At 39.7% G+C, this 26,856-nt stretch overlaps 3 protein-coding genes across 5 annotated transcripts in view; 1 reads left to right on the forward strand and 2 right to left on the reverse strand.

Annotated features, from left to right (window-relative positions):
* Positions 1–1,002: 1,002 nt before the first annotated feature.
* Positions 1,003–12,194, reverse strand: LOC117270528 (uncharacterized). 3 transcript variants are annotated; one of them, XM_078173755.1, is made up of 4 exons: positions 12,059–12,194; positions 11,503–11,593; positions 10,921–11,042; positions 1,003–8,352 (listed from the first exon to the last, which is right to left on the reverse strand). In XM_078173755.1, the coding sequence occupies exon 4, from the start codon at positions 8,312–8,314 to the stop codon at positions 1,916–1,918; it is 6,399 nt and encodes a 2,132-aa protein (XP_078029881.1). In that variant the 5' UTR covers positions 8,315–8,352; positions 10,921–11,042; positions 11,503–11,593; positions 12,059–12,194; the 3' UTR covers positions 1,003–1,915. The 3 variants fall into 3 exon arrangements, with proteins under 3 accessions (XP_078029881.1, XP_033504071.2, XP_078029880.1); XM_033648180.2 differs by having other exon boundaries at positions 1,003–8,356; XM_078173754.1 differs by lacking the exon at positions 11,503–11,593 and having other exon boundaries at positions 1,003–8,356; positions 12,059–12,174.
* A 1,698-nt stretch (positions 12,195–13,892) lies between these two features.
* ddx1 (DEAD (Asp-Glu-Ala-Asp) box helicase 1) lies at positions 13,893–22,198 on the reverse strand. Its single transcript, XM_033647791.2, has 26 exons — positions 22,100–22,198; positions 21,927–21,978; positions 21,728–21,791; positions 21,616–21,645; positions 21,405–21,501; positions 21,064–21,111; positions 20,886–20,969; positions 20,649–20,732; positions 20,464–20,540; positions 20,300–20,372; positions 20,118–20,194; positions 19,915–20,029; positions 19,539–19,677; positions 19,200–19,260; positions 18,947–19,045; positions 18,210–18,299; positions 17,713–17,901; positions 17,540–17,591; positions 17,234–17,380; positions 16,999–17,090; positions 16,844–16,916; positions 16,623–16,695; positions 15,304–15,346; positions 15,123–15,218; positions 14,755–14,875; positions 13,893–14,561 (listed from the first exon to the last, which is right to left on the reverse strand). The coding sequence occupies exons 1-26, from the start codon at positions 22,113–22,115 to the stop codon at positions 14,431–14,433; spliced, it is 2,223 nt and encodes a 740-aa protein (XP_033503682.2). The 5' UTR covers positions 22,116–22,198; the 3' UTR covers positions 13,893–14,430.
* A 191-nt stretch (positions 22,199–22,389) lies between these two features.
* nbas (NBAS subunit of NRZ tethering complex) overlaps positions 22,390–26,856 on the forward strand; it is a 290,957-nt gene continuing 286,490 nt past the window's right edge. Inside the window, exons 1-3 of the mRNA XM_033648658.2 lie at positions 22,390–22,540; positions 23,001–23,052; positions 25,070–25,106. Of these exons, the coding sequence (XP_033504549.2) occupies positions 22,448–22,540; positions 23,001–23,052; positions 25,070–25,106 (182 nt within the window). The 5' untranslated portion in view covers positions 22,390–22,447. The remainder of the gene's footprint in view (positions 22,541–23,000; positions 23,053–25,069; positions 25,107–26,856) is intronic.

A 26,856-nucleotide genomic window follows, 5' to 3' on the forward strand; every position in this document is an offset into this window, starting at 1 on the left:
ACGTAAACGCGTCAAATCGGATCATTACCATTACCTGATTATTCAGTTATCTGATTATTGTGCGCATGTAACCGTGCTCAGTGATACTTTTGTTTTTCACAACCTTTCTGATCAAACTGAAGCAACAATTTTTCATAAAAAAGTTTCCATGCTGCCTGTTCGAGTTTCTGCTGTGAAATAATAATAATAAAAGAGGTGCTGCACACATACTGTTAAAATAATGAATTTATTCCTGATTCTGTGGAGAATATTTATGTAAATGCACCCAAACTGAGCAGGCTATTACAGTTAATTTCAGGAATAAACCAACTACGTTTTAGACAATTGCGCTTTTAAATATTTTATTCAGCTACATTACTCAGAAAAAAATACAGCATTGAACAAATGTCGTTATGCATAAGTGTGAGTACTAGATATCAAGGATTAAATATTCTTGCAGAGAGTATAGTGAAGGACTTTAAGATGGCATTTTATCAAAATAGCTATCGGTAACTTCTGTGAAATCAACAGGCTTGTATTTGGGACAGGCCTTTAATTCCTTTCACACAAAACTTGCTTAGCAAAGATGGGAAATACAATCAAATTGTTTATTTAAACCAGTATGAATATTACTTCTTTAAAATCAGGCTTCAGATAATATATCAATCATGAATCATTCATTCTATCTAGCTCCAACAGACAGCTCATCAGAGTGTTACGGCACTCAAGGATTACAGCACCAGACGTACCGACACAACACACTTTATCCTGTTAAAACAATCCCCACAACTTGGATTCATTTTTATGATAAACACTTTTGATTATTTAATCTGAGTGTTCATCATTTTTATGATGAACACTTTTGATTATTTAATCTGAGGACCCTTACAGACTAAAAGAATATGAATAATTTACATGGTAAACGAGGAATAGACACATAATCTGAGGTAGCTAACAACCCGTTGTTATGCATCTGAAGTTCTATTTTAAAAAAAATGAATTGCTTGGCAACCACACCAGGTCTCTAATTGAGAAAGGCTTTTATTTGTCAAAATGTGAAGCCACACCAGGCTAGTAAAAGGGACTAGGCGTTCAAGAAATGGTCACAGTCTCTGTATTTTACAATATATTTACATTCTCATTGTAGCCGTTTTCCCTTCTGAAAAATAAACAAAAACATAAAAATAAATTCAAACGTATGAGGTCAGAAAAGGCACTAATAAACAATTAAGTGAAAAATGTATAAAACAAAGGAGAAGAAGTACTTATAAAAACAGGCCAGAATACCGACTATAATACAATAATCTACAATCCAGAGTCTCAAAAGATCCTCACACAAATTCTTTCAAAGTTAAAAAGACCAAAAACTGACCACAGTTGAGAAACAAATATTAAAAAGAAGCTAAAAAAAAAATGCCCTTTGCACTGAAACATTTTGTCATATCTATTCACCTTTTGGGCCTCCAGGCTAGAATGTCTTCAATGACTATGATACAATGATATGCATTCCACAAAGTAGAGTTCAGTCTTAAAAGATCATCATGCCAATTCCTACAAACTAAAAATGACCAAAACTGACCACAGAAGAAAAATAAACAAACAAACAAAAAAAGCTTGAGGACTCTCCATCTTTTCCTTTTTCAGAACAAAACTTCACAGCATGACAGTCACAGTTCTTTGCACTGAAACATTCTGGTCACGTCTTTCCATCTTTTCGGGCCTGCAATTCTTGAATAAGAGTTAAACAGTGAACTTCTTCATGTATACATCCCTGAAGAATTGGAATGAGCCATTGTCTACATTTCTTCCCAACAAGATATAAAATTGTCATTACAAGGCAGATAATATCATCTGTTCAGTGTTAAACACGCCTTCATTTTGTGTCAACTATTAAGATTGTTAAGGATCTTATTCCTGTTAGATGCCCACTTCATTTTCAATGTTGTGAGTCAGCTGGCACATTTCCTTGCTCTTCTTTAATCAATGTGTCCAATACCATAGAGTTTTCCTGGGATCCTGCTACTTGAACTGGGACTAAATACTTAACACCCTCAGTGCCCAATTCAATTTTAATGTTACACACAGTGTTTGGACATAGAGCAGGTCCGTGTGTTTCAGCCATGATGTAATACTGGACATACTGATTTTCTGATTCTGTTTGTGGTTCTCCAGAGTTCGGCCATAATATCATTGAAGTACATCCAAGGAGTTCTGTAGGTTGACCTGGGACCGAATGTTCAGCACCTTCAGTGTCTGGCTGTGTTTTGACATCATCATATTGTGGACAATATTTTTCCTCAGTGTCTGGTTCTGGTTTCATATTGCCATACTGTGGATCGTACTTCTCCTCTTTTATCTGTATGGTTCCTTGGAGAGGACTGCCACAAGCTTCTATCTCAAGACTCCCACTCATCAGCACTGTCGTCCCAGTGTCTGGTTCTGGTTTCATATTGCCATACTGTGGATCGTACTTCTCCTCTTTTATCTGTATGTTTCCCTGGACAGGACTGCCACAAGCTTCACTCTCAAGACTCCCACTCATCGGCACTGTCGTCTCAGTGTCCAGTTCTGGATTCATATTGCCAAAATGTGCATCACACTCCTTCTCTCCGATCTGTATGTTTCCCTGGAGAGGACGGTCACAACCTTCACTCACTGGACTTCCACACATTGGCAGTGCCGACCAAGGATCTACTGAGAACTCAGTGTCCTCATAGGACCCAGCCACCTCGTTAGTTTCGACACCATAAAGAAAATCAACATCACTGGAATCTGAATGGTTTCTGCCCATTCTCTTTTTTTTGTCTGTTATTTTCTTGGAATGCTTTTTTGATTTCTTATTATGTGTCTTGGGAGGAAACACAAATGGCAACCTGAAGACTTGATGTAGTCTTTTTCGATCTCTGCTTTTGACCATAGCTTGGACTTTGGATGTAGTAGCTATGGAAAATTCCCAGCGCCTGTAATGTTGTGAGCTAAGATCAAAGTTATAGTCAAGAATGTCAAACAGTGTGTGTGGCATGTAGTTTCCTGGGTTCTTGACTGCAAATTTATGGATCTCACACACTACAGCTCTCGTCAATAAATTCAAGTCCAGCTTCTCTTTCTTGCCTGATTTTGATGTGACATCTAGATCCAGACCTATCTCTGTGCAATGGGGATAACACTTCCTATTACTCTGTTGACGTGTCTTTGATTTTACGACACTTGTGTTAGGACTTGGCAGCGTGGGTCTTTTCTCCTTAGTTTGAAGTGCCAGCATCCTTTTTTTAATAGTTTCCTTCCTTTCGCTAATCCGCGTGGCAGATGCTTCAACAGGTTTACTTGCATGTGTGGGCTGGCCTTGGCTCTCACACACTCCAGCTCTTGTCAATAAGTTCAAGTCAAGTTTCTCTTTCTCGCCTGATTTTGATGTGATATCTAGATCCCGACCTATCTCAGTGCAATGGGGATAATTTATTGGTACCTTACTGCAACTATCTGTCTCTGAATTTGTCATTCCTGTATTAGGACTTGACAACATGGCTCTTTTCTTCTTTGCTCGTAGTGCCAGCACTCTTTTGTAATGTTTACTACCATGGCTAATTGGTCGGTAAGAAAACAGCTGTGAAACAAAACTTTCATTGAACCACGCCAGCTCACCAACCTTTTCTTCACGCACTCTGTGGAACAGCTGGAAAATGTTTAAGTCAAATGTCTGCGGGCCAACGTTGAAGTTGTGTTCAAGGACTGCACGGATGATCGTGTTTTTTGTCCCACACAATTCTTTGGCAAATTTATCCACTTCAGCCATAATCCCAAGAGTCAACACTTGTTTAGCAATTTTATCTTTTGGTTGGTCTTTGTTCACACACAGGCTCAAACCTATTTTCTTGCAGCGAGGGTAGCGGTCCATTACAGTCTCCTCTGCAGCGATTGTACAGGAAGGATCCAGTGCAAGCTTCTGTGCTGTGCAGTTTGCATCAGCAGGGACTGTGTCAGTCATGGTATGTGAACGTGGATGATGCATGTGACCAGGGTCAGATTCATCCTGATGAAGCCTGTAATTTCTGACTTGATAGCATTTGGGGCAATACGTGGTAGAATCGTGTATGTACCTCAACACAGGGAGTTTAAAAGGCATATTCATTCGAAAAGCGAGGCGCCTTTTATTCCTAAGTGCTACTGCAATTTTATCACAAGTTTGCTGTGCAAAGGCACTGCGATGCAGCTCATTGTTGAAATTCAGATGAAAATTGTACTCCAGTATCTCTGTGATGAAATACCTCTGGGACAACAATAATTCTATGGCAAAAAGGCAAATTTCAATCATGATGCCATTGGTCAGTAATTTGGGATCAAGATTCTGTTTTACTCCAGATCCTACATTGAAATCAATGCCTAATTTCTTGCATCTGGAGTAAGAATATAGTGGGCAATGTTCCTCATGAGGTATTGAGAGGATTTCCTGGATATGATTGGCCCGTAGTTTCCACAGCATTGAATTAAGCTCCTTTTGTTTTTCAGCTTCAGGGGAACCATCTACATTTTGGTGAACAGTTGCAGCCTGGGAAGAACCAGCACTACATGCATCTAAATTTGGGCTGTTCAGACAATCTAGTTGCACATTTGTTAAGTCATCTCTTCTCGTTCTCTTTATATACTTGAAGGCTTTTGAAAAATAGTTTAGATTCTTTCGCTCCATTGCAAAAGGAGTTTGGGCAAGAACACCTCGGGCAAGGTCAAAATCTCCACTTTGCAAATCAAGATCCAAGTTGTGTCTGAGGATGTCAAGAGAAATCTGTTCGAAGGTTCCACACAACTTTTCTGCAAAGTTTGCCACTTCAGTCAATGCTTCATTGGTCAGTTTGTCGAAGTCCAGCTTTTTGTTTTGTTGACGCTGGTTAACATGTAGCTTCAGACCCATTTCCTTGCAGAAGGGATAAGAATCCACCATCGTCGGTGACATACGGTCTTTAGTTTCAGCATGTGATTGAGGATAGCGTATGGGAGCAACATCACACCCCTCTTTTCTCGATACACTGCTGAGTTCAGGATTGACACTGCTCACATTTTCAACTTCCTGGTCACATTCCATCAATAAATGTGGTGAATCAAAGACCTCTCCTGGGTGTTTGTCTGCACCTTGACTGTCTTTCAGTTGTCTTACTGTTTCCATAATTTCAAACGTGAAAATATTTCTCTCTGATTCACTCTTAATGTAGAGGTCAAAGTTGTACTCTAGAATCTCCATTATGAAATACTGTTGGGATGAATTCATTGCTAAGGCGAATTTAGCAACTTCCACCAGAGCATGACGACGTAAAGAGTGAACACTGATGTTCTGCTTTGGGCCAAATCCAACATTAAATTCAAGGCCAACTTTCTCAGACCCGTAGAATGGACCAAACTCAGAGAGGATTTGTTTTACTCGGTTAGCACGCAACTTCCACATGTTGTCCTGTGCTCCTGTTTCCTCTTGCTTGATGTCACATTTTTTTGGTACATTTCTAGGAGTCTGTGTTTTATCAGGCTGACTTGCAAATGGGTTCACATTTGAGTTTACAGGTGGTGAACTGGATGAGAGGTCAGTGGTGATCAGGAAAGGCGCTCCTAAAGGACAAGTGTAGTTGCTCTCTGTTCCCATTTCCTCTTGTGTCATGTCACACACATCTTTAGTCAATAGTTTCAAGTCCAGTTTTTCTTTCTCTCCTGTCTTTAATGTCATGTCTAGATCCAAACCTATGTCAGTGCAAATGGGAAAGCTGTTGCCTTGGCTTTGAGCATTTCTCATTGATTTTACTCCACTGACACTGTAACTTCGAAGTGTGGGTCCTTCCTCCTTTGTTTGTAGTGCCAGCTTTCTTTTGTTGATAGTTTTCTTCCTTTCACTTATCTGCATGGCAGATGCATCTTCCAGTTTACTTGTATGTCCAGGTTGTCTGTGAGACAATGGCTGAAAAATAAAAACTTCACTGAACCATGCTAGCCCACCATCCATTTGTGCCAACGCTCTGCCAAACAGCTGTGCAATATCTATGTCTGGCCTCTGCATGCCAACACTGAAGTTGTGTTCAAGAAGTGCATGAATGATTGTGCTTTTTGTTGCACACAGTTCTATGACAAAGTCAGCAATTTCAACCATAACCCCAAGCGTCAATACAGACCTGTCAAGTTTGTCTTTTGGTTGGTCGTTTTTCACAACGAGGCTCAAACCTATTTTCTTGCAAAGAGGGTAGCTGTCTATTACTTTCTCCTCTATTGCTGTGAAGGTAAAGGTTGGATCCTTTGCAGGCTTTTGTGCTATGCAGTCTGTATCAGCAGAAACTTCATTACTCATGGTATGTGGATGAGGCCAATGCACGTCACCAGGGTCAATTTTTTTCAGACGAAGCTTGCATTCTCTCTCTTGATAGCATTTGGGGCAATATGTAGCTTTGTCGTAAGAAGCTCCTTGTATGGATCTCATGTCAGGGAGTTCAAAAAGCAGTTTCCTTCGTTGGGGGGTATCTTTATGTGCAATCATTTTTTGCATTTTATCCCTCGTGTGCTGTGCAAAGGCACTGCGATGCGACTCATTGTTGAAATTAAGATGAAAATTGTACTCCAGTATCTCTGTGATGAAATACTTCTGGGCTGACAGCAATGCCGTGGCAAAAGTGCAAATTTCAACCATGATGCCATTGGTCAGTAATTTGGGATCAAGATTCTGTTTTACTCCAGATCCTACATTGAAATCGATGCCTAATTTCTTGCATCTGGAGTAAGAATAAAGTGGGCAATGTTCCTCATGAGGTACTGAGAGGATGTGCTGAATATGATTGGCCCGCAGTTTCCACAGCATTGAATTAAGCTCTTTTTGGTTTTCAGGTTCAGGGGAACTGCCTACATTTTGGTCTATGGTTGCATCCTGGGAAGAACCAACACTACATGCATCTGAATTTTGATCATTCTGGCAATCAAGTTTTACCAAGGATTTTTTTGTTTTGTTCTTCACTTTGTTGAAGGCTTTTGCACATATTAATAAATTCTTTCGCTCCATTACAAAAAGAATTCGGTCAAGCATATTCCTTGCAAGGTCAGAATCTCCACTTTGCAAATCAAGATCCAAGTTGTGTCTGAGAAGGTCAAGACAAATCTGCTCAAATGTTCCACACAAGTTTTCTGCAAAGTTTGCCACTTCAGTCAATGCTCCATTAGTCAGATTGTTGAAGTCCAGCTTTTTGTTTTGTTGACATTGGTTAACATGTAGCTTCAGACCTATCTCCTTGCAGAAGGGATAAGGATTCACAATTGTCTGTGACCTATGTTTTGTGGTTTCAGCATGTGATTGAGGATGGCATATGGGAGCAACATCACACTCCTCTTTTCTCGATACACTGCTGAGTTCAGGATTGACACAGCTCATACTCTGAACTTCCTGGTCACGTTCCATCAATAAATGTGGTGAATCAAAGATCTCTTTTGACAATATGGCTGTATCTTGACAACCTTTCAGTTGTCTTACTGTTTCCATTATTTCACATGTGAAAGCATTTCTCTGCAATTTTCTCTTAAAGCAGAGGTCAAAGTTGTACTCAAGAATCTCCATGATGAAATTCTGTTGTGATGAATTCATTGCTAAGGCAAATCTAGCAATTTCCATCAGAGTAAAATCATGCAGAGAGTCAACACTGATGTTTTGCTTTGGGCCAAATCCAACATTGAACTCAAGGCCGACTTTCTTAGACCAGTGGAATGGAACAAACTCAGAGAGGATTTGTTTAACTCGGTTAGCACGCAACTTCCACATGTTGTCCTGTGCTCCTGTTTCCTCTGAAATCTCAGGTTGACTTGCAAATGGGTTCGCATTTGAATTTACAGGTGTTGAACTGGATGAGATGTCAGTGGTGATCAGGAAAGGCGCTCTAGTTCTTGGACAACTTGATTCTGATTCTCTAAGAATATCAGAGCTCAGAGAACAACTTTTGGGGTTTTCTAAGTGATCCTGATTGCCCAAGCTTCCTGAATCTGTGGTGTCATCTGGGTCTAGATCAGACTCCCCTAGAGGACAAGTGTAGATGCTATCTGTTCCCATTCCCTCTTGTTTCATCACACAGTCATTGCCAGTGTCTGAGTTTATGTAAGCTTCTCCTTGATGATAAGACTCATAATAATCTCTGTCTGCTGTTTGAATGGGACACAAATCAGTGTGATGAGAAAGTGAGTTTGTCTCCATGTCTGTAGACTGTCCTCTTCTGAACCTTTTGTTTGCCCTTTTACTTGTCATTACAAGAGTCCTCTTTGTCTGCTTACTTTTGAAATCAGTCTGCTTTCCCTTTGTCATTTCCATGAAGTGAGTCTGTGGGGCTTCCATACTGGACAGCGCAAATCCCAGATCTCTTTTGAAGGGGTCTGTCTGAAAAGAAAACGGCTTTTAGTTCAGAAGAAAAAAACAGGACGTGATACAAACTATATTTCATCCATGAGTCATACACAGAGTAAATGTATTAATTATGTAATATCTGTCAGACTGAAGGGCATTAGACGACAGGATCAGGGTTAGTCTATGTCTATTTATTGCATGTCTATTAATTCTGTTTAAATTGTTTTTCTGCACAGTTACAGATAAAGATTTGGCTCAGGCTGAGCGATATAATGATGATTTACGATATATCACTATATTTTCAAGCAAGATATAGATTAGAATAGAATAGTGTCCCGTTTTTACTTTAGATATCTGCTTTATTTTACTGTTTCATGGTCATGGTCTATCCGCCGTATTAGAAGTTGTGTGAAGTTGCTGCTGGAAAACTCCCTATTTAGCTACTTCACAATAAAAGTTTATGGATAACAAAATAAGAGGGGACTTTTATTGTGAAGAATCTATAAGAAATTAAATATGTTCGTCACTGAATTTGCGTAACTTTATTTACTTTATTATTTAGGGAGGAAAAGTTAAATCAGAAACAGCCACAGTGAGATGTTGATGAAGAGCTGCAGACAACAGACTCTTACTGCACCTCTGCAAACGCCTCACCTCCAACAGGTAAACTTCTTTTATCTGTCTTACTGTGGAAAAACACATGCAGCAAAAATAATAGGCGACTTTAGCTGTGGATCAGCTTGCAACTTGCTACTGAACGTGTAGCCCATTTTGTAGAAAATACCGAGATACATATCTTGTATCGCCATTCAGCCTAAAAATAACAGATGTGATTTTTTGTCCTTTTCTCCCAGCCCTAGATTCGGCTCCACTAATATCATTAGGAATAAACTATTTGTAGAATTACATTTTAGTAGTGGCTGCATGGGGTTGTTTCTGACATGTGTGATCCAAACATTTTCAGCAACTCAAGAGTGTTGTCAAGTCCAAAAATCAAAATTTACTGGGAAAAAAACAAAACAAACAACAACAATACATTTAATCATTACCAAAATTTACGTTTTCATCTAACAGAAAATTTTCATCGCAAGGCTAATATATACCATGTAAAATGCCACAGGCTGGCACTAAAAACTTTAGCATGTTGTATTGGCTTGGAAAATGTGTTTAGTATGAGACAGTTGCTTTGTTGGTGAATGTTGTGAGTTGTTATGGAGCCAAATTATGTACTGTTGCCTTTGTTACATGTTGCTGTTGTCCCTGGTTTTATATGAGAAGAGGAAAAGATTGCTAGACGCTAGGCTAATTTATACAGTGTACAATGCCAAAGACTTGTGCTAATAACATTAGCATGTTGTATTGGTGGGGGAAATGTGTCCAGAAAAAGACAAGTGTTTGTCAATTCTGCGATTTATAGTGAAGCCAGTTTGCGTAACTGTGTTTGAAATTGTCTCTATTAAGCCATATTTAATGTGTGTTTTGAATCAACTATATAAATAAAGTTTGATTTGAACTAAACTTTACAGCACTTAACACAGTCCTCCACCGCCGACTAGTGTTTTGGAGGTGTAACTGCAGAGTGACACAGACACACCACTGCGGAAGTAAAAATAACGTGCAGATTTTTTTTCCCCACGACTAATCCATTAGTTGAAGATTATGTGCGACTTTAGTCGACCAAGATTGTCTTTGGTTGACTACAGCCCTAAAAATCATGTCATCTAATGTCTTGTTTTGTACTCACGCCACACACGTCTTAGTTCACCGTCACGGGAGAGTGTGTAAAGCTGCCAATATTTGAATATAAGAAGCTATAATAAGAGTATTGTGGGATAGTTTTATAGTACTTTCCTATGAAAAATGACTCAAACCAATTAGTCGACAACAATAGTCACAGATTATTTTAATAGTCGATTAGTCGACTAATCATTGCAGCCCTAGCCAACATGTATTTATGTTGACAAAACTAACAAATTTTATTCATTAAAGATGGTTGATTTAATGAAAATGACTAACTCATTTGATCTGATAATTTACTTTATTCAAATTGAGGATTTTGCTGAAGTTTTGGGTGATGGGGGTAATGATGTGATCGTTATGAATAGATATCTGGCTTGTCAATGGCATGGTATTGCAATACTGCAGTAATCGAAACAGCCCTACTGGACACTAAATGTTACATTCACATAACGTCTCCACATTGTTTAAAACCCATTACATTAATACACATGTTGGACTATCATCTCTGTACACTGCACATATTCTCTATTCTTCATACTGGAAACTGTTGCACATTCCTGTACAAACTGTACAGTTCTTTAATTTGATAAACAGAAACGTTTGGACATACTGTATTGTATTAAATTTGATAGTACATTGCTTGTTTTTATTGTCATTTTTTTCCACATTATTTTAGTACTTATTAAATGTCTACTTTTTGCAAAACTTGTTTTTTATCTTTTATTTTCTCTTCCTGTGTTTATTGTTATGCAGCTAAGTACCAAGGCAAATTCCTTGAATGTGAAAACCTACTTAACAATTAACCTGATTCTGACTGTAGACCAGTAAATGTAGTGTGATTTCAGTTTGCTACATACCTTGTAAGACACGATTTAGGTTAGTTCAGAGTTCCTCCAACACGTCTGGCCCACTCTGTATGTCTGCATCCTGGTTGGTCATACTCCAGTCAGCAATGGGACGGAGTTGGTACTGTGCAAGCCTGAAAGAAACAAGTTTGAATGTTCATGAACTCGTGTATGCAACACTTGCATGGCACTCTAATGATGGCGTAGGCTACGGCGTAGGGTCGGCCACACAAGTATAAATCCACCAGAAACATGGAGCCCACACTGTGACTAACTGCACTCCCTGAAGAAATATTATCATATCTTTTGGAGAAATGAAAGAGTGATTCCAGAGAGAAGCAGACAGAGGGGTCTACAGTCTGTGTTTGAAGGATATATCCAGGATGTCAAACTGACTCAGCAGCAACAACAGGTTAAAAAGACAAAGATAGTTAGAAGCTAAAGCCGAACTAAAGGCTACAGATCACAGTGTAAAAGTGAACCACCACATCACTGCTGATCGCCACACAAGACAATGAATATAAAGGGAAACTTTGCTGATATTGAACCAGCTGTGTGGCATCGCCGTGTGTGCAGATGAACTGTGTTACCTACCCCACTTTGAGAAACACCAGAGGTCACTTCTGGCTCCAAAAACCCAAAAAGATGGACACGGCTGAAGGCTTCAAAACAAGTCCAGAAGCCACTGGGTGATGGGGGATGAGGAGATAAGCAGTCAGTGCATTTCATGCCATAAGCGCAGCTAGTAGCCAAATGCTTTATCTTTTATTATACAGTATCTTTGACCGAATCTAGAAAGGGTTTCTGACGGCACATATATTTTGACAGCTGAAGCCCTGAAGACAAACTTCTACATGCTAACAGCTGTGATGCTAGCTTTAACTTTCTCCCTCAACGTAGTAACCTTAAACGTTACAAAACACCTATTTCCGGAACAGCAACACCGCAAGTAAGATATAAATAGGTTCCACTGCGACTCCGCTAAAACTAAGATTTAGTACTTTTAATGGCATATACTTAATAAACGAAGAGAAAGGCATGTGAACCATTGTTTAGCGCACACATCACGGGAAAGAGACAACAGCCACGGATTTAACTTTGAGAAAAGCACAACCTCCACCACGAGCGTAACAAACAGATGTTCGCGTACCTGATGTAGGCTGTAGTCTGTGTTGTTAAAACCATGCACTGCTTCCCAAACGATGTCTTCATATGAAAATGAAGGCCCAACATTTCTCAACGGTCGAGAAAACAATGGCGGCGCAGCACTTCCGCTGAAGAGGAGTGAGAACGGAACCTTCAAAATAAAAGTGTCTAACAATTGAAGAAAGGCCCGACGACGAAAACCATACATATGCAGATATCTGTTCCTGGAGATAAGATTTACTGAGGCAACACTTTTATTCATATTCATTTTCCCGCTGCCTGTTAAAATTACTGCTGCCAAAAAAAAAAAAAAAAGATAATGAAGTAAGGACTGCACACGGAAGTGCACACTAAATTACAGGCAATTAAATTAACAGGTTATTACAGTTAAATTTCAGAAAGAAAAACACCCAGCTGCTTAAATAAATTGGGTCTCATTCATGAAATGTTACTAAATCTGTGAGTAGATTTGCACATAAAAATCCTTTGTACTAAAATCCTACACTGGATTCATGAACACCGCATGATTTGATCATAGGCACATATGAATGTTCATGAATGCCAATCAGTAATAAATTGACAGCATGCTCCTGCTAGTCAGCAATTGGCATACATATACATCCCTGCCCATTAATACCCAGTGGCCACCATATATGGAGGTGATAATTACCATGGACAGGTGCATCCTGTTGACCTGTGAACATGAAGCAAACATGACAGAGAGGGAGAAAAAGAGAAACTTGTCTGATGCTGAGGCTGAAGTTATTTAAGGTAAAGTGGGGTTGAGAAAAACATTTCATTTTCTTCTGTCAGTAGTAATGTGACAGGGACAGGTAAATCAAAGGCCTGGAAGGAGGTAACTGGTGTCGTTAACTCCGTGAACCATCCAACGAAAATGGTTCGACATGAAACCAGATGCTTTCCCACATCCACAGTTCTTATTAAACCAAAACTCAATTTGAAATGTTTGCGTCTCCCAAGTTGCGTCTCTGATAATTAAATTAAACAAATATGACATGCAGTTTGGGGCTGCAGTGCGTAAAGAGCGCAGAGAAGGAGAGGAGGAGCGCACTGGTTTATTTTATTTATTCAGAGAACAGCGTTTTCCAGTTTTAAGTCGATTTAAATAACTCATTCACGTTTTTATGAAATCTAATCCAAAGTCTAAATCTGCTTCAAGATTTTAAAGATTTTGTTCGTACCTATGAAAAGATTGGAGCTATTAACATATTGATGAATACTGAAATACACTGAAATTTCCTTCTGCGAACAGTTTACACACACGTTTGTTCTGCTCGTGTTTCCTGAATGAGACCCAGTGTCTTTTTTGTCAATGACACCTTAAGGAAAATGAAATATTTACTTTTGCATTAGTGTTAGCATAAGATATCAAGGATTATATTCTTCATATTATGTGACCGCACGGACACAAATTCATGATTATTTTATGGCCGTATTGGGTTAACCTGCTGCCGACATGTATTTATGTTAACAAACTAATGGGTTTTATTCATTAAAGAAAGCTGATTTAATAAAAATGACTAACTCCTGTAATCTGTTGCAAATCGTTTTTCATTTTGTTGAGTCTAAAGTAATCAAATTTGAGCCTGACTCCAGTCCAAGTCATGTGACTCCAGCACTGGAGTCAATTGTTGTCATTTTGCCACCTTACAGTACACATTTTAATTCACATCAATTCCAAGTGTTGCATAAATGTTGAAATATAACTGCACACTGCTGCATAAGGACTCTGCATGTGCCTGTTGCACACTAAATGAATTCAACAACAACAAAAAAAGGCTTTAATAATAGATGAAGATGTAAGAAACCCAAACAGATCCGGCTGTGACAGTTTATTTCAAAAAAGAAAACACCCAGCTGCTTTAACACATTGAGTCTTTAGCCAATGACTCATTAAGGAAAATTAAATATTTCATCCAACCACATCAATCAGAAAACAAAACATAAAATCCAACAAATAAGGTTTTGCTTTAGTGTTACCATTGGATGTTGAGGATTATGTTCTGTAATACTCTTGCAAGCAGTGTCACGAAGGTCTTTGAGATGGTGTTCCTCAAAGTAAGGAAGGTAACTCCTAATGACAAGGCTAAATATGGCAGGCTGACAACCTTTCAAAATCCAAAGCACACAGTCTTAACTTTAAGAGGAGAAAAATCTGGATTCCGGTTATCCCCTGGACATGGACTGTAGAGAAGGTCAGCATGGTATACATTTCTATGTAAATCATCTACAAGTAATGTTTTAATGTTGAAATATAACTGCACACTGCTGCTTGGATGCGTAGAGATGTTGTATTCTGTTGGTGCAACATGTGAAAATGTTCCGTTCTACATTGTTGTGCTAGTTGGGGTGTGTTCAGAAGGCTCTGAAAAGCTGGTTCGGCAAGTATCCCAGGTGGAGGAAGGAGGACTGGGCTTCTCGCTCGAGGTGAGCCAGCTCCTGAACCGTCGGGGCCAGAACATCCACATGGCCCTTGTAATTACCACCTAGGGCAGGCGCAACAGGTTTGTTGGTTAGACACAATGCAATACATGGGTTTAGACAAAGTAACAGCCAATCTATGCACAAATTATAGATATTTTTCATACCAAAATTTATACTGGAGGATTGGTTACTATTTATAAAGCAATTCTGCCAGTGTGGCTAAAAATGTTTGTCATCAGTCACTGTATAACATACCTCCCATTGCCCTGCGCTGACCATAGGTGACCTTTCCATCGAAATCATCCACAGGTACTTTGATGTCTGGCTCACACTGGGTGATGGTGCACTTTAGATGCTCCTCGATATCTGACAGGAGCTGTGGTGAGAGGAAGACGGGCACAAATAGAAAAATAGAACTTTACTGCTCACTCGGGTTTCACCGTGAATGTATGAAATTACACACCATACAGACCCTCCAAACCCAGTGGTGCCGTTTCTGCCAGGATGACAGACGCATCCGTTTCCTATCGAATCACTTAAAAGTCCTCTGCTCAATCAGTCTTATTTCAAAAAGCAAATTTTTCTTGCTGCCTCAGCTTGATTAAGTCTGTGTCTTTGTTCACCTCTTTCTCGTTGTACCAGATGGTGCAGCCTCCGTCCTCCTTCAGTCGGGTGTTGTAGCAGCCTCTGCCGCGGTTCGCGCAAACGTGGTACCACACCTGCACGTGAAGAATAATTCAATTCGACCTGTTTTCAAAAACTAATCAAAATTAATTAACAGCATATTTCTTTAATCCACCCTACCTTCTCTTTTTCCATAGCAACCAGGGAGATGGCCAGACCCATTCTGCAAGTTAAGAGGAGATGATGTTAACTGTTTGGGCAGTGAGTCAATATTATTATGTGTTGTCTTTCAGTTGAATGAGATTTTCACGAGGCATTTCAAAGGTTCTGTATGTGACATTTGGAGCATTAATATAGCAGCAAATCCTATTTGCTATGTAAAGATATGATGGAGTAATGGCGTCCTGAGGAGAGAATGAAGTCAGGCTCTCTTTGTGTGTTACAATCCGAGCTTCTCTGTTGTTTGTTTTGGTGAGCTGGTCCGGCTGTACAAGTTAGTGCATGCATTTTCCCCACTGGCTAGCTTATCGCCGCTGCTTTGCACAGCGCTCTTACATCGGTTACTGCTGATGTCAGGACAGCGTCGTTGCGGAAGCATAATGCCCATCCTCTGGTCCCCCTTGGATAAAGGCTCTTTTATGCTCAACGTTAGATACAGCGACGGAGACAGACGGAGACAGACGGAGCCTTCTGTTCGTACTTTGCTTTCATTTTGTTCATATTTGAGCGCATTTCCGAAAACATACGGGTATGGATGAAACAGAGCAGTACCACCCGAGAATGTAGAGACGGTGTAGTGTAGTTCAAGCAAGATACGACTGCAGAAAACGATGACGAATTTTAAATACTGGCTGAACCGAACAAATTGGTAATAAATAATAATATATAGTGAAAACAGTGGAAAGAATTCTCCGCCTGCATGGTAGCATGTGCCATCTACAGCGCAGCCTCTGTTTAGAGGTACAACTTTACAACCTCCTCCACCGTGACTTCGTTTGTTGTTGGTTGAAACTTGTGACTCCACCCTCTGGTGCCATCTATCGGAGGTATCTATGCTGACATAAGTGATGCATGGAAGTATGAGAGCAATGACATTTACAAAGTTTGAAACGGACATATCTATTTTTGGATCAGAGGGAGTATAAATGAGCCTGAGCACCATTTGGTCTGTCAGCACTGTTGCCATTTATTAGTGCCGTGTATGGAGTTAGCACCGTCAGCTGCAAGCCACTGGCTCAGCCATCTTGATATTGAGAACAAGGTTGGAAATTAGCACCAGCCACCAGCCAAATGTTGGTAAAATACGCAAGTGGCTGCTGGATTTGCTTCACTCATCAGCCAAAAAACAATGGTCATCTATTGAGTGGCTGCTAGATTTCGGATTTCGTCAGCCACAGTGGCAGGCGGACAAAAAGTTAATTTCCAACCCTATACCCCAATAACTTTAAATTCTTTCTTAGCTGTAAGACACAAACTCGGTCATTTTCAAGAACGCTCACCTCTCGGCTCTTCCAACTCTGCCGATACGATGGACGTAGTTCTGCTTCTCATCTGGCAGGGTGACGTTAATCACTGGAGAACAAAGATGAACATTGTGAGAACCGATAGCAAAGAGTGGACTTGTAAATCTGAAATACAGCAAAGTAAACTTTTGTATAAAACACTAAGGTAATCAGGATTTGAAAAGAGATGTAAGGGTCTTAGTTTCAAACGTCTTTACCGTAAGGAACTCCGTGGATGTCAATTCCCCTGGCAGCTACATCTGTGCAGATCAAATGCCGCACTTCTTTTCTCTGAGAGCAAAAGAAGATGTTCAGACATCAATAGACTGGTTGTACTATGTGAAAGTGTGTCATTAAGTTGTTGTCCTTTTACCTTGAAGCGCTCCAAGTTAGTTTTCCGCTCGTTGGGCTTACGATCGCCGTGGAGACAGACGCAAGAAAACTGGTGGCCTTTACTGTCGGGACCTGAAGAAGAGAGACCAATACTGAGGGAGGAGTCTAAATTTGTCACGGAAAAATAAGTCAAACATAGATTATATCGTCATTCTTTTATCAATGTGTCCATGTACACAATTGGATGTTTCCTCAGTGGCTCCTATGTCTCCTACCTCCTCCTTGCTGAATGAAGTACTGTTCCATGTTGTCACAGTCAATCTTGGTGCGACAGAAGATTATGGCCTGGTCCATCTTGTGCTCTGTGATGGCTCTCACTGTGTACTCGCCCTTCAGCAACTTGATGGCTTCTGACCACATTTCTAAAACATACACATGTACATCTTTGTTCTTAATCACCACTACATAATATCTGTGCTGTTGTTTATGTGATGTACATTGATTGGAAATGGACACTGTTTAACACATCAAAAGTAGAGCAATAAAATCAAATGGTCCAAACTGCATCCTGCGGCTCTTACCTGCAGAATTGGCTCCTGGTCTGGTGTTATCTTTGGCATGAACTTCATCAGTCTATCCGAAGCGAAACATGTCAAAGGAGAAAAACTTTGTCAGCACATTAAACTGTCTCTAAATTGAGAGAAATAACAACATACAGGTCAAGCGTGTCCTTGGTCTGACATAACGTACTCACCCGGATGTGGTTCTTGCCCAGGCGCTCCCACTGCCGATCGTTCTTGGGATTGACAGGCACTACCACGTGGTGGACAGTCTCGGGGACAGAGTCCTCTCCCTTCAGGTCCACCCAAGTGGGAAAGTGCATGATACGCTCAGAGAGCTTCTTTACGTCAAACGAATGCAGCGTGGCTGAACAAACGATCACCTGGAAGAGAAGATGACGAAATACATGCATGGATACAACTGAAATAGTTCACTTTTACTTCCCATGTCTTACGGCAACAACATATTTCATCTTATGTGCTACTTGCTTTGCTAGCTGGAAAGCACATGAGAGGACTGTTTACATAGAATCCATCTGCTTCACAAATATAAAAAGTATTTAGAAATGTGCCACAACTGCTCTGACTGTTATCTAAGTGTGTTATTTTGTGCCTACATTACTGTTTAAAGTGGTCATACGTTGTCGTCACAGTCTTTATTGTTACACGTGCAATTTAACTGAAGTGTTACCTGCAGCCTCTTGCCATCAGAAGTGACCTGAGGGATTTGGTTATGGATCCTGTTGATGAAGTCTGTATAGCCTGCACTCAGAAGGCCATCCTGAAGGACACAGAGAACAAAGACAAATGGTTTAAAAACATAAAAGTGCGGTTCATTTGGGCAGGTGTGAACACAGCAATCACACTCAAGTGTGCACCAAAACAACCAGACCGAGACCTTCTTGAAGAGGTGGTCTCGGTGTGGTTACAAACGAACTCTGGTGCGGTTCGTTTGTGGTGAGAACGTGTTCTGAACTGTATCTGAACCAACTGCAGTCACATGACACATTGTTTGGGTTAAACATGAGCATGTTACAGTCCTGGAGGATTATTAATGTGCGACGCCTCCTTTGTAACAAAATTAGTCCCTGATTCAGACCAAAGCAGGACAACTCTAGGTCTGAAAGCACCTTAAATCCAACCATAGATCCCAGCTCATACCAGTCTTTACATCCCTTCATTGGCTCTCGTAAAGTACATAATAGACTTCCAAGATACTACTTATAACATACAAGGCCTGACTGGATCTTGCCCCTTCATACATCTCTCAACTGTTACATCCCTAAATAAACTTTGTTTTCAAAAGCACTATGTCTATAAAAATCTTCCTTATTTATTAATCGTCGTTTATAAGCTGTGAAAATGCAGTGCTTGCTATGTAACAGGACCTAGGGGTTTTTAAAATAATCAAAAATGTGTTGTACATACACACTCATCCAGGACTAGGAAGCGGACTTGAGACAGACTGAGCTTCCCAGTGGATATGAGGTCGTCCAGTCTGCCGGGTGTTCCCACCACAATTTCAATCTAAATATTAGGTGACACAAAAAAAAGCAGAAAACAGGAGAGGGGAACAAGGTGAAAAAAGATGTTTGTTAGTCAAAACTGTTTCAACTCTTCTTTTCAACTTTCGATGAACTCAATTAAATGTTTTTTTTTGTTGTTTTTTTTAGACACGTACCCCCTGCTCCAGAGCAGCCAGCTGGTCTTTAGCAGCCACACCACCAATCACCAGCAGGGACCTGTACCAACAGATCGACAGGTCACTGAATATACTGGTATCAACATTTAAAACTGAGCATCTGCGCCATCTGCTGGTGTAAACCAAGAACTACATATATGCTGGAAAATGCAGGTAAATGCTGCATGCAATGACTTAAGCATCCCGATAATAATAGCTTGAATCTTTTAGTACCTAAATATGCTGACAGATCATTTTTACATGTCTCAGTATCACTGCGTTTATAGTTCTACATTATTCGTGCCAACCGATGTCGATACCAGCTCTGCTTAGTCATACCTGATTTTGGGGTTATCCACGAATTTCCCAAATTGCTTGACATTGTTGAGGGTTTGTTCGGCCAATTCTTTAGACGGCTCGATGATCAGGGCTTTGGGTGCGTTGGATGATGCTTTCACTTGACTCACTTTGGCACTGCCTGCATAAACACAGAGCAAAGACAAGCTATTCAACGCTGGGATATACCAGTGACATCATCTTTGTGGTGTAACTAAAAATATAGCTCTGGTGCCTTGGTTTAAAAAAGCCCAGCAAAAGAAGGCTTTTAATGTGAGAAGAACTAATGCATTATCTCCTCTACACATTACATTAGCCCTCACAATCATATTTTGCTAAATTTTCCTTCTGCACCTGAAATGACGTTGCACCCACGCACCTGTCTGAGTAGATTTGGCCGTGTGGCCCTCTGGCGCCTTGTCCAGGGCAACAAACCCACTCTTAGGGGCATTTTTAAAGTCATCTCCTCCAAAGTTGAACTTCAGCTCTGCGTTCTGACAGACAGATAACAAGAGGAGCAATTTGTATGGTGTAAATGTGGCACTTGTTTGTTTGTAATCTACCACTATGCTGATGTGATACCTTGAGCACACAGGAGGCAAAGAAGGGCTGATTCTTCACATGTTGAGGGATGTCAAAAGCCACACCCAGGTCATTACCTGGAGGAAGAAAACACAGAATGGGGAAAGAAACATGAGTATTTTTTTGTTTGCAGATGTCGTATATAATCATGATGATCAGAATCTTGACTACTGAGGCAGCACCATTTTTGGAGAAGGAAATCTGGCCTTTGTCTAGATCCAAGTAGCATCCGATGGTGTCGTGCATGGTGAACTCCTGCAAAGAGGCAAAATAACAAATGATGAACATGCTTGAAAATGAGCCTCAGAATTTACATATTTATATATATTAATTAATTAACAGTTACCTCTCCGTAGCTGTCAAACTGCTTGTTGTTGGATTTCTTTCCAGTCCCACCAAAACCGAAACCATACTTATCAGTCCCTGGAAACAAATAATGAGTTTAGGATTTAATTATTTTTCTATTTACACAGTTTATTTTTGCTGTTGCATTTTCTACACGTGAAGATTGGGAAGAACGGAGGGGCATACCCAAGTCCAAGGCTGCTTGACTGGTGGACCAGCCAACGCGACACAGACCCTGGTCATGGCAGGTCACCTCATAGTAGTACTTCCCTGGACACAGAAAGACATGAACAAAAACAAGTAACAGCTGCAAAGAAATAAATGATCCTTTCATTGTAGGTCTATGAAAGAAATATTGGGTTCCCTGTGAAAACATGAAATACTACTTCATCTTGTTTGAAATTACTCGCATGCATTACACACCTTTGGTGACTCCCTTTGTAGAGCGACAGCCGTGCCACTCTTTGAACTCCCTGCTCTGGCAGCACAGTCCGTCTGGACCAATGGCTGTACAAGTAAATAAACAGAAAGTGACAATGAGGAGAGGTGACAAAGAGCAAAGCTGGAATTGAACAACACACATCTATTTTTCTCTTCTTACCAAAAGCTGTGCTGCGGTCGTAAGGATTCATCTGCCAGTTGTTGAAAACTGAGACAAAAAAAAGAAACAGAGCAGGTTAAACATCTGCAGATCACAAACCACTGCTTTCAGAATAGTTTTGTAATATAATAAATGCGAAATTATGACACTGGCCTGGCAAAATCTATTGAACCAGAGAGTTCTGTACAATGTTATGAACATGTTTTAGCCTGCATATATTAAACATACAGGCTGCAGCTAGGGCTGGGTGATGTAGGTAAATCAAGAATCATGATATTGATATGATATCGATATATGGCCCAGCCCTAACTGCAACCAAACAGTCACTAATGTGATCTCACTAGCTCCTCCAGTCTTGATGGAAGCTCGGCCCTTCTTGCCCTCCTGCTGATCCTTCAGGGTCTCATACACGATCTGGATCACTGGGATACTGAAGGCCTGAGGATGACAAGTACTACAGTCATGCTTTGGTATGTGACGTGGACTGGCGTTTAAATGCAAACTACAGACTTAAATGTGTCTTTTATAACAGAGTGACTGTCAAATACTTACTCCTGTTTTACCACTTCCAGTTTCTGCTGCCTGGAAATAAGACATTAGATGTTAAACTTGCAGTGTAGCTATTTTGTGTCTGACATAAACACAAACAAAGCAGTAAACGTACCATGAGTACATCCCCTCCGCCAAGAATGAGGGGAATAGACTCTGCCTGGATGTCAGTAGGCAGCCTGAAATCCAGTCATTGAAATAAATCACATTAGTGTCTGCTGACACAGCAACAACGAACAGCTAACACCGATATGGACAGCTATCACAATACTAGCATGATTTAGCACCGGCCTGAGGTGTGTACAGTGACTTACAGCCAGTCCATCTCCTCCACAGCCTGCGCGATTTCAGGCATAACTCCCATTTCTGTTGGACAAAAACATATTTTATAATACAATACGCTCGTGCAGCTTTTAAAAACCGTTTGTACTTTAAAGTAAAATACGAATGCGAAGTAATTATGATAAGGTTTATAAAAATAGCTTACCAGAGAACGCTGCCATGATTGCAGCTACCAGTGCAACCTCACCGGAAGTAACGTGTCTCAGTGCAACTCGATTAATGGGCTACACCGGCAGCCTTATGCCGTTGGTTCCGGGTAGCGAACTAGCGGTTAGTTTATAAAAATAAACGAAATATTTTACAACACGTATCGCTTACTGAACGAGCTACAGAAATACATACTTATATGTTGTTATTATATCATGGTAGCCGAACTCAAGCCATGAATTTGCCGTTATTGAGCGGTTAGGTACATTTTCCAAACGCGGTCCCGTGATATATTTGTCCGCTGCCGCCCGCCGTAGACCTTGACAGCTAGTTCAAGTAGGTAAATATGGCTGAAGAAAGCCTGATTGAAGGCGAAGATGAAAACATTTTGTACGATTTACTTGTCATTACTGAATGGCCGCCCGAGACGGACACTCAGGTTAGTCAAAGGTCTATTTTCAGTCGTTTTCATTTCAGTGTGTTGGTCTCTAGTTGAACATTTATTAGTAAAAACGACCCCCGAAAGTCAACTCCTATCAGTTGCATGGGGTTAGCCTCTCAGAGCCACGTAGCATGAACACACACTGCTAGCTAAACCCTCATATTCTCATTTCACACTGACATATGGTGTCGTTTTCATTTTTGGTCAAAATCAATTTGGTTTGGCAGTTAAGTTCCATTCATGAAGCAGCATTTATATTTCGCTACATTCAGCTAGTTATATCATAAAACTATGTGGCTGTTAGTGTAACTTTGGCGCTGTCATGTATAAATTAAGTTATCCTGTCAACCAGAGGAAAGATTACCCATGGCACTTTAATTTGAAGCTCAGTGTTAGCATATTTTAAGTGGTGATGACACAACTAATAAGCTCACCTGTCACTTTCTAACGTTTGCAGTTGCGAGGGAACAAGGAGCACAACACCTCACTGATTGCAAAAGCAGTGACAGGTAGGTTCTGATTTTATTATCTAGCTGTGATAACACCTGACATGACCGTTTACAAATGGTGTGTATTCACTGTTAAAATTAGCAGTCAGCTTGTAAGTGTGCAAAACATCATCCTTTATATACACTATGTCTTGGTGGAGTTTAATTCCACCAGAAAACAGTGCAGGACTGGTGCTAAGTATTGTTGCCAGTTGCTGGAAAATAGAAAGGATGCAGGAAATTGGATGATATCTGATATGCCAATATGTAACAACTCATTCGACCAACAACTGATACCGATATTACCTAATTTAGTGATCTCTTTTGTAGTGGAATTAACATCATATTATGCATGTATACTCTTATCGTGATGGCCCACCAACAGATTTGAGATATGAAATACAAAACCTTTGAATTTACAGAATATTCATTCATTGTGCAAAATACCAATGCCAATACTGATGATGTGCCTATATCATCGTGTATCCTGAGAAAATTGAGTTTAGTCTGTATGTGTTAAAGGAAAGACAACATCATTATATCGGCCGTAATCTGAATTAAAGAAAAGATGTACATCACAGTCCTCAGTATGCCAGATATCTAATTATGTTGTACATCAGATATGCACGTTTGCTTGGTCAGAGTTTGTTGGCATTAATATTAAATTAAAATCAAAATCATAATACCACACCACAAATTAGATTTTTCCCAAATTCTACAGTAGGAGGTGCCAGAATCACTGATGAACATTATTACTGGCCCTGAAAGGTGTTGCAGTTTGGTGCAGTTATACGTCCTTTGCCTGGATTGGGGTAAAGAGACTGATTTCCAGGTTCTACACTGGTGCTCTCAGAGGTGGGCAGAGGGGTGGCCGCTCCCTTGGTGCCCCCATGTTTTAAAAAAAATCAGCAAAAGTGCCCCAAAGGTAGATAAAACATCATATAGTGCCTTATAGGGTGCCCCTCCAGTTGAGATAATGTGACAAAGTGCCCTCTAGGGTGCCTTTCCAGTAGAGAAAATGTGATAAGGTCCCTGTAGGGCAGTGATTCCTAAATGTCTTCCTAAGGGGACCACTTTTCTATTGTTGAGTAAACTGACAACCCTTGACCAAGTGACCAAGTGACATATTTTATGGATATTTCATATTATATTCAATGCTTAACAATACCAGTACAGACCAACTGATAAAATGAACAATTAACCCAAATAGTGAACGCAATAATCGCAGGAAGTTTGTGTAAAATAAGCGATTTGGATTAATTTTGAGTAAATTAGTTCCTGTGAATATTGCGTCAAAAATGAGTTCACCTGATATTTTAACTACATTTTTATACGTTTCTCTGTTAGTGTTACATATTTTTTTTTAAAAGTTTTAACAATCATACAGACATAATAGGCTTCTTTAAAAAAAAATCTGTTTTTTTTTTCTTCTTCCTCATGCTTGGCCATTGTTCTATTAGTTTTAATTGTGTACTTTTCTAATGTAGGACGAGGCTGTTAGAGTGAAGTCTCCATGAATACAGCTTGTTTTCAGATCTTCACTGTGCCCTTACCTTGTGAGATTTTGTCAAAGTTTATATCTTGGATAATGATCTAAACTTTAAGAGTAACAATTTCATTTAGATTTTTTTTTCCACAGAAATTAATGAAATGCTGAGACATAGGCCTCCTGTAAATTTAAAAAAAAGTTTTCTTACCCCCCCCCATGAACCTTTGGCGACCCCTAGTGGGGAACCAGTGCTCCAGGGTGCCCTGTCAGTGGAGGTAAGGTGATGAAATGCCCACTAGGGAGACTTTAAAATGGAGAAAACATGATGCAGTTCAATACAGGCTGCCCAAATGCTAGAAACCTTTCTGTGCACTGGTGCCCTTTTTTTTTTTTTTAATTTTTATTGCCCCTGCCCCTCAGACAGCCTGAGTCCCCCGCTGAGGTCCTATATGTCCTTGACTGCAGTTTCTGATCTGAATTTAGGCTGTGACATGCATTATCACACAGTTATTGTTGTTATGATTACTGTCTGTGATACATTTCTTACAGGGCCTTTCCGCTTAATCTTGCACTACTTGTGGTACAGGTATGTTCATCATTATTATTCTGACAGGTACACATGACCATTTTAGCACCAGTGCAGAGGACTGACATGCCACAGGAAGCTGTGATTCATGGTGCTTATTAGTAGTGTGATTTTTAGAACAGAGGTGTGTGGTTTAAATGCTTGACTACATCACATTATAAGCACAGTTATTACTTTTAATTTCTGCTGGCAAGCTTATATTTAAGTTAGCCGCCTTATGAGTGCAGAAATAGGAGTGCATTTTTCAGTCACAGACAAAGGAAATATCATTTAAGTACCAGTACTAATGTGTGACAAAACAACTTAAAAATGTACACAGTAATCACTCTGCTTTAATGCTAATGATGGGTATAGTGCTGTGTCACTGTGGCAGCACTTACGCTGAGCTATTTGAAAAGGAAATAGATCCGGCACTCTTACTTTTCTTTTCTAAATGATCAGATGTAACCTTGTTCGATTCAATTAGAGACACATTAGCTAGTTTATCACTTGACGTAAACAGGCCTGTGCTTTTAGATTTAACCTGGAATCAAAATATTTGTAAGTAACAGCTGTAACTAGTTCCCTCAATGCAAATCCTTTACATAGGTTTATTTTGCTGCATGCTTGCACAAGCTATAATTGAGGAAACATAACAATTAAAGCTAAAACAAATACACTTTTGTCCAAGAAATGTCACAGTTTAGTCCTGCTATAGTGTATTAAATATGATATTATACGAGGGCATTGGTGTCTTATTTTCTCCCTAATTCAGATTAAAATTACAGTTTATATATATCTCTTTGCAACAGACATGCATAGGACCACGCTCTGACAGCGACCCTACCAGGCTCTGTTGATCTATATTTCCTGAAAGCCTCATAGATGCAATCTTGTACTCAAGATGTGTATTTGTTTACACGCGGCTCGTACTGCACAGTATCTGTTAGAACCTGTTAACAGATGGCTCGGTGTGGCCAGCAGTGGATTCTGTAATACTCCAGCACTAAGGCCTGCTTATCCTCTCAGCAGGTGGTTAGCCAGCACCATCAATAACCTCGTTAAATATTTAAGAACTCCTCTAGCCATGCTCGTCTCTTAGATCTTCCTCTTTTTTTGGAGATGAGAAAGGATCAGGGTTTTTATTAGAAATTACCAAAGAAAGTAAACAGACTGTCCTCCGCATGCTGTGAAATTTACATTTTCAACAGAGGCAACTGGCGATTTTGCTCTAGGCCCTAAAACCAAATAGTACAATACAATAATGCAATGATAATGAACTGTTAGAAGCATTTTTTAAGCAGGTAAGATAGTAAGAATCAAATTTAGTAAAGCAACAAATCGAAACAATCCAGAAACGTCAGAAATGGCAGTTTACACACTCTCCACATACGTGTGCATCTGGAAAAGGTGGTTTGCAGTTCTGATGAACGTGAAATATCTCAGCTGTCAGTGGAAATTATTCCTTGAACCAAAAATGTGCCCTTCAGATCAAAATTTGTTTAACAGTTTAAAATGTGTACATTAAGTTAAAATAAAATAAAATAATAAATAAATAAGACTGATTTGATGGCCATTTAATTTGTATTAATTTTATTAAAATATAATTAATTCAATTGGAAGTTGAATTAAATATACTTTAACGTGATTTATTGTAATTTTTAATGTAATTTCTATTTAATTTCATTACAAATAAATTCAATTTAGGTTTGATTTAAATGAAATATAATTTTATTTAAATTGTTTGATTAAAAATTGTAATTAAATAATC

The sequence above is a fragment of the Epinephelus lanceolatus genome, chromosome 13, assembly GCF_041903045.1.
Source record: "Epinephelus lanceolatus isolate andai-2023 chromosome 13, ASM4190304v1, whole genome shotgun sequence".
In the NCBI taxonomy this organism is placed as follows: domain Eukaryota; kingdom Metazoa; phylum Chordata; class Actinopteri; order Perciformes; family Serranidae; genus Epinephelus; species Epinephelus lanceolatus.

Bases quoted from the DNA above. Each gene is read 5' to 3' on its own strand.
- LOC117270528 (XM_078173755.1), bottom strand. From the start codon at position 8,314: ATGGAAGCCCCACAGACTCACTTCATGGAAATGACAAAGGGAAAGCAG.
- ddx1 (XM_033647791.2), bottom strand. The intron at 20,541-20,648 runs GTATGCCCCTCC...ATTTGTTTCCAG, and splicing joins TCAAGCAGCCTTGGACTTGG to GGACTGATAAGTATGGTTTC. The intron at 17,381-17,539 runs GTAAGAGCCGCA...TGTATGTTTTAG, and splicing joins ACCAGGAGCCAATTCTGCAG to AAATGTGGTCAGAAGCCATC.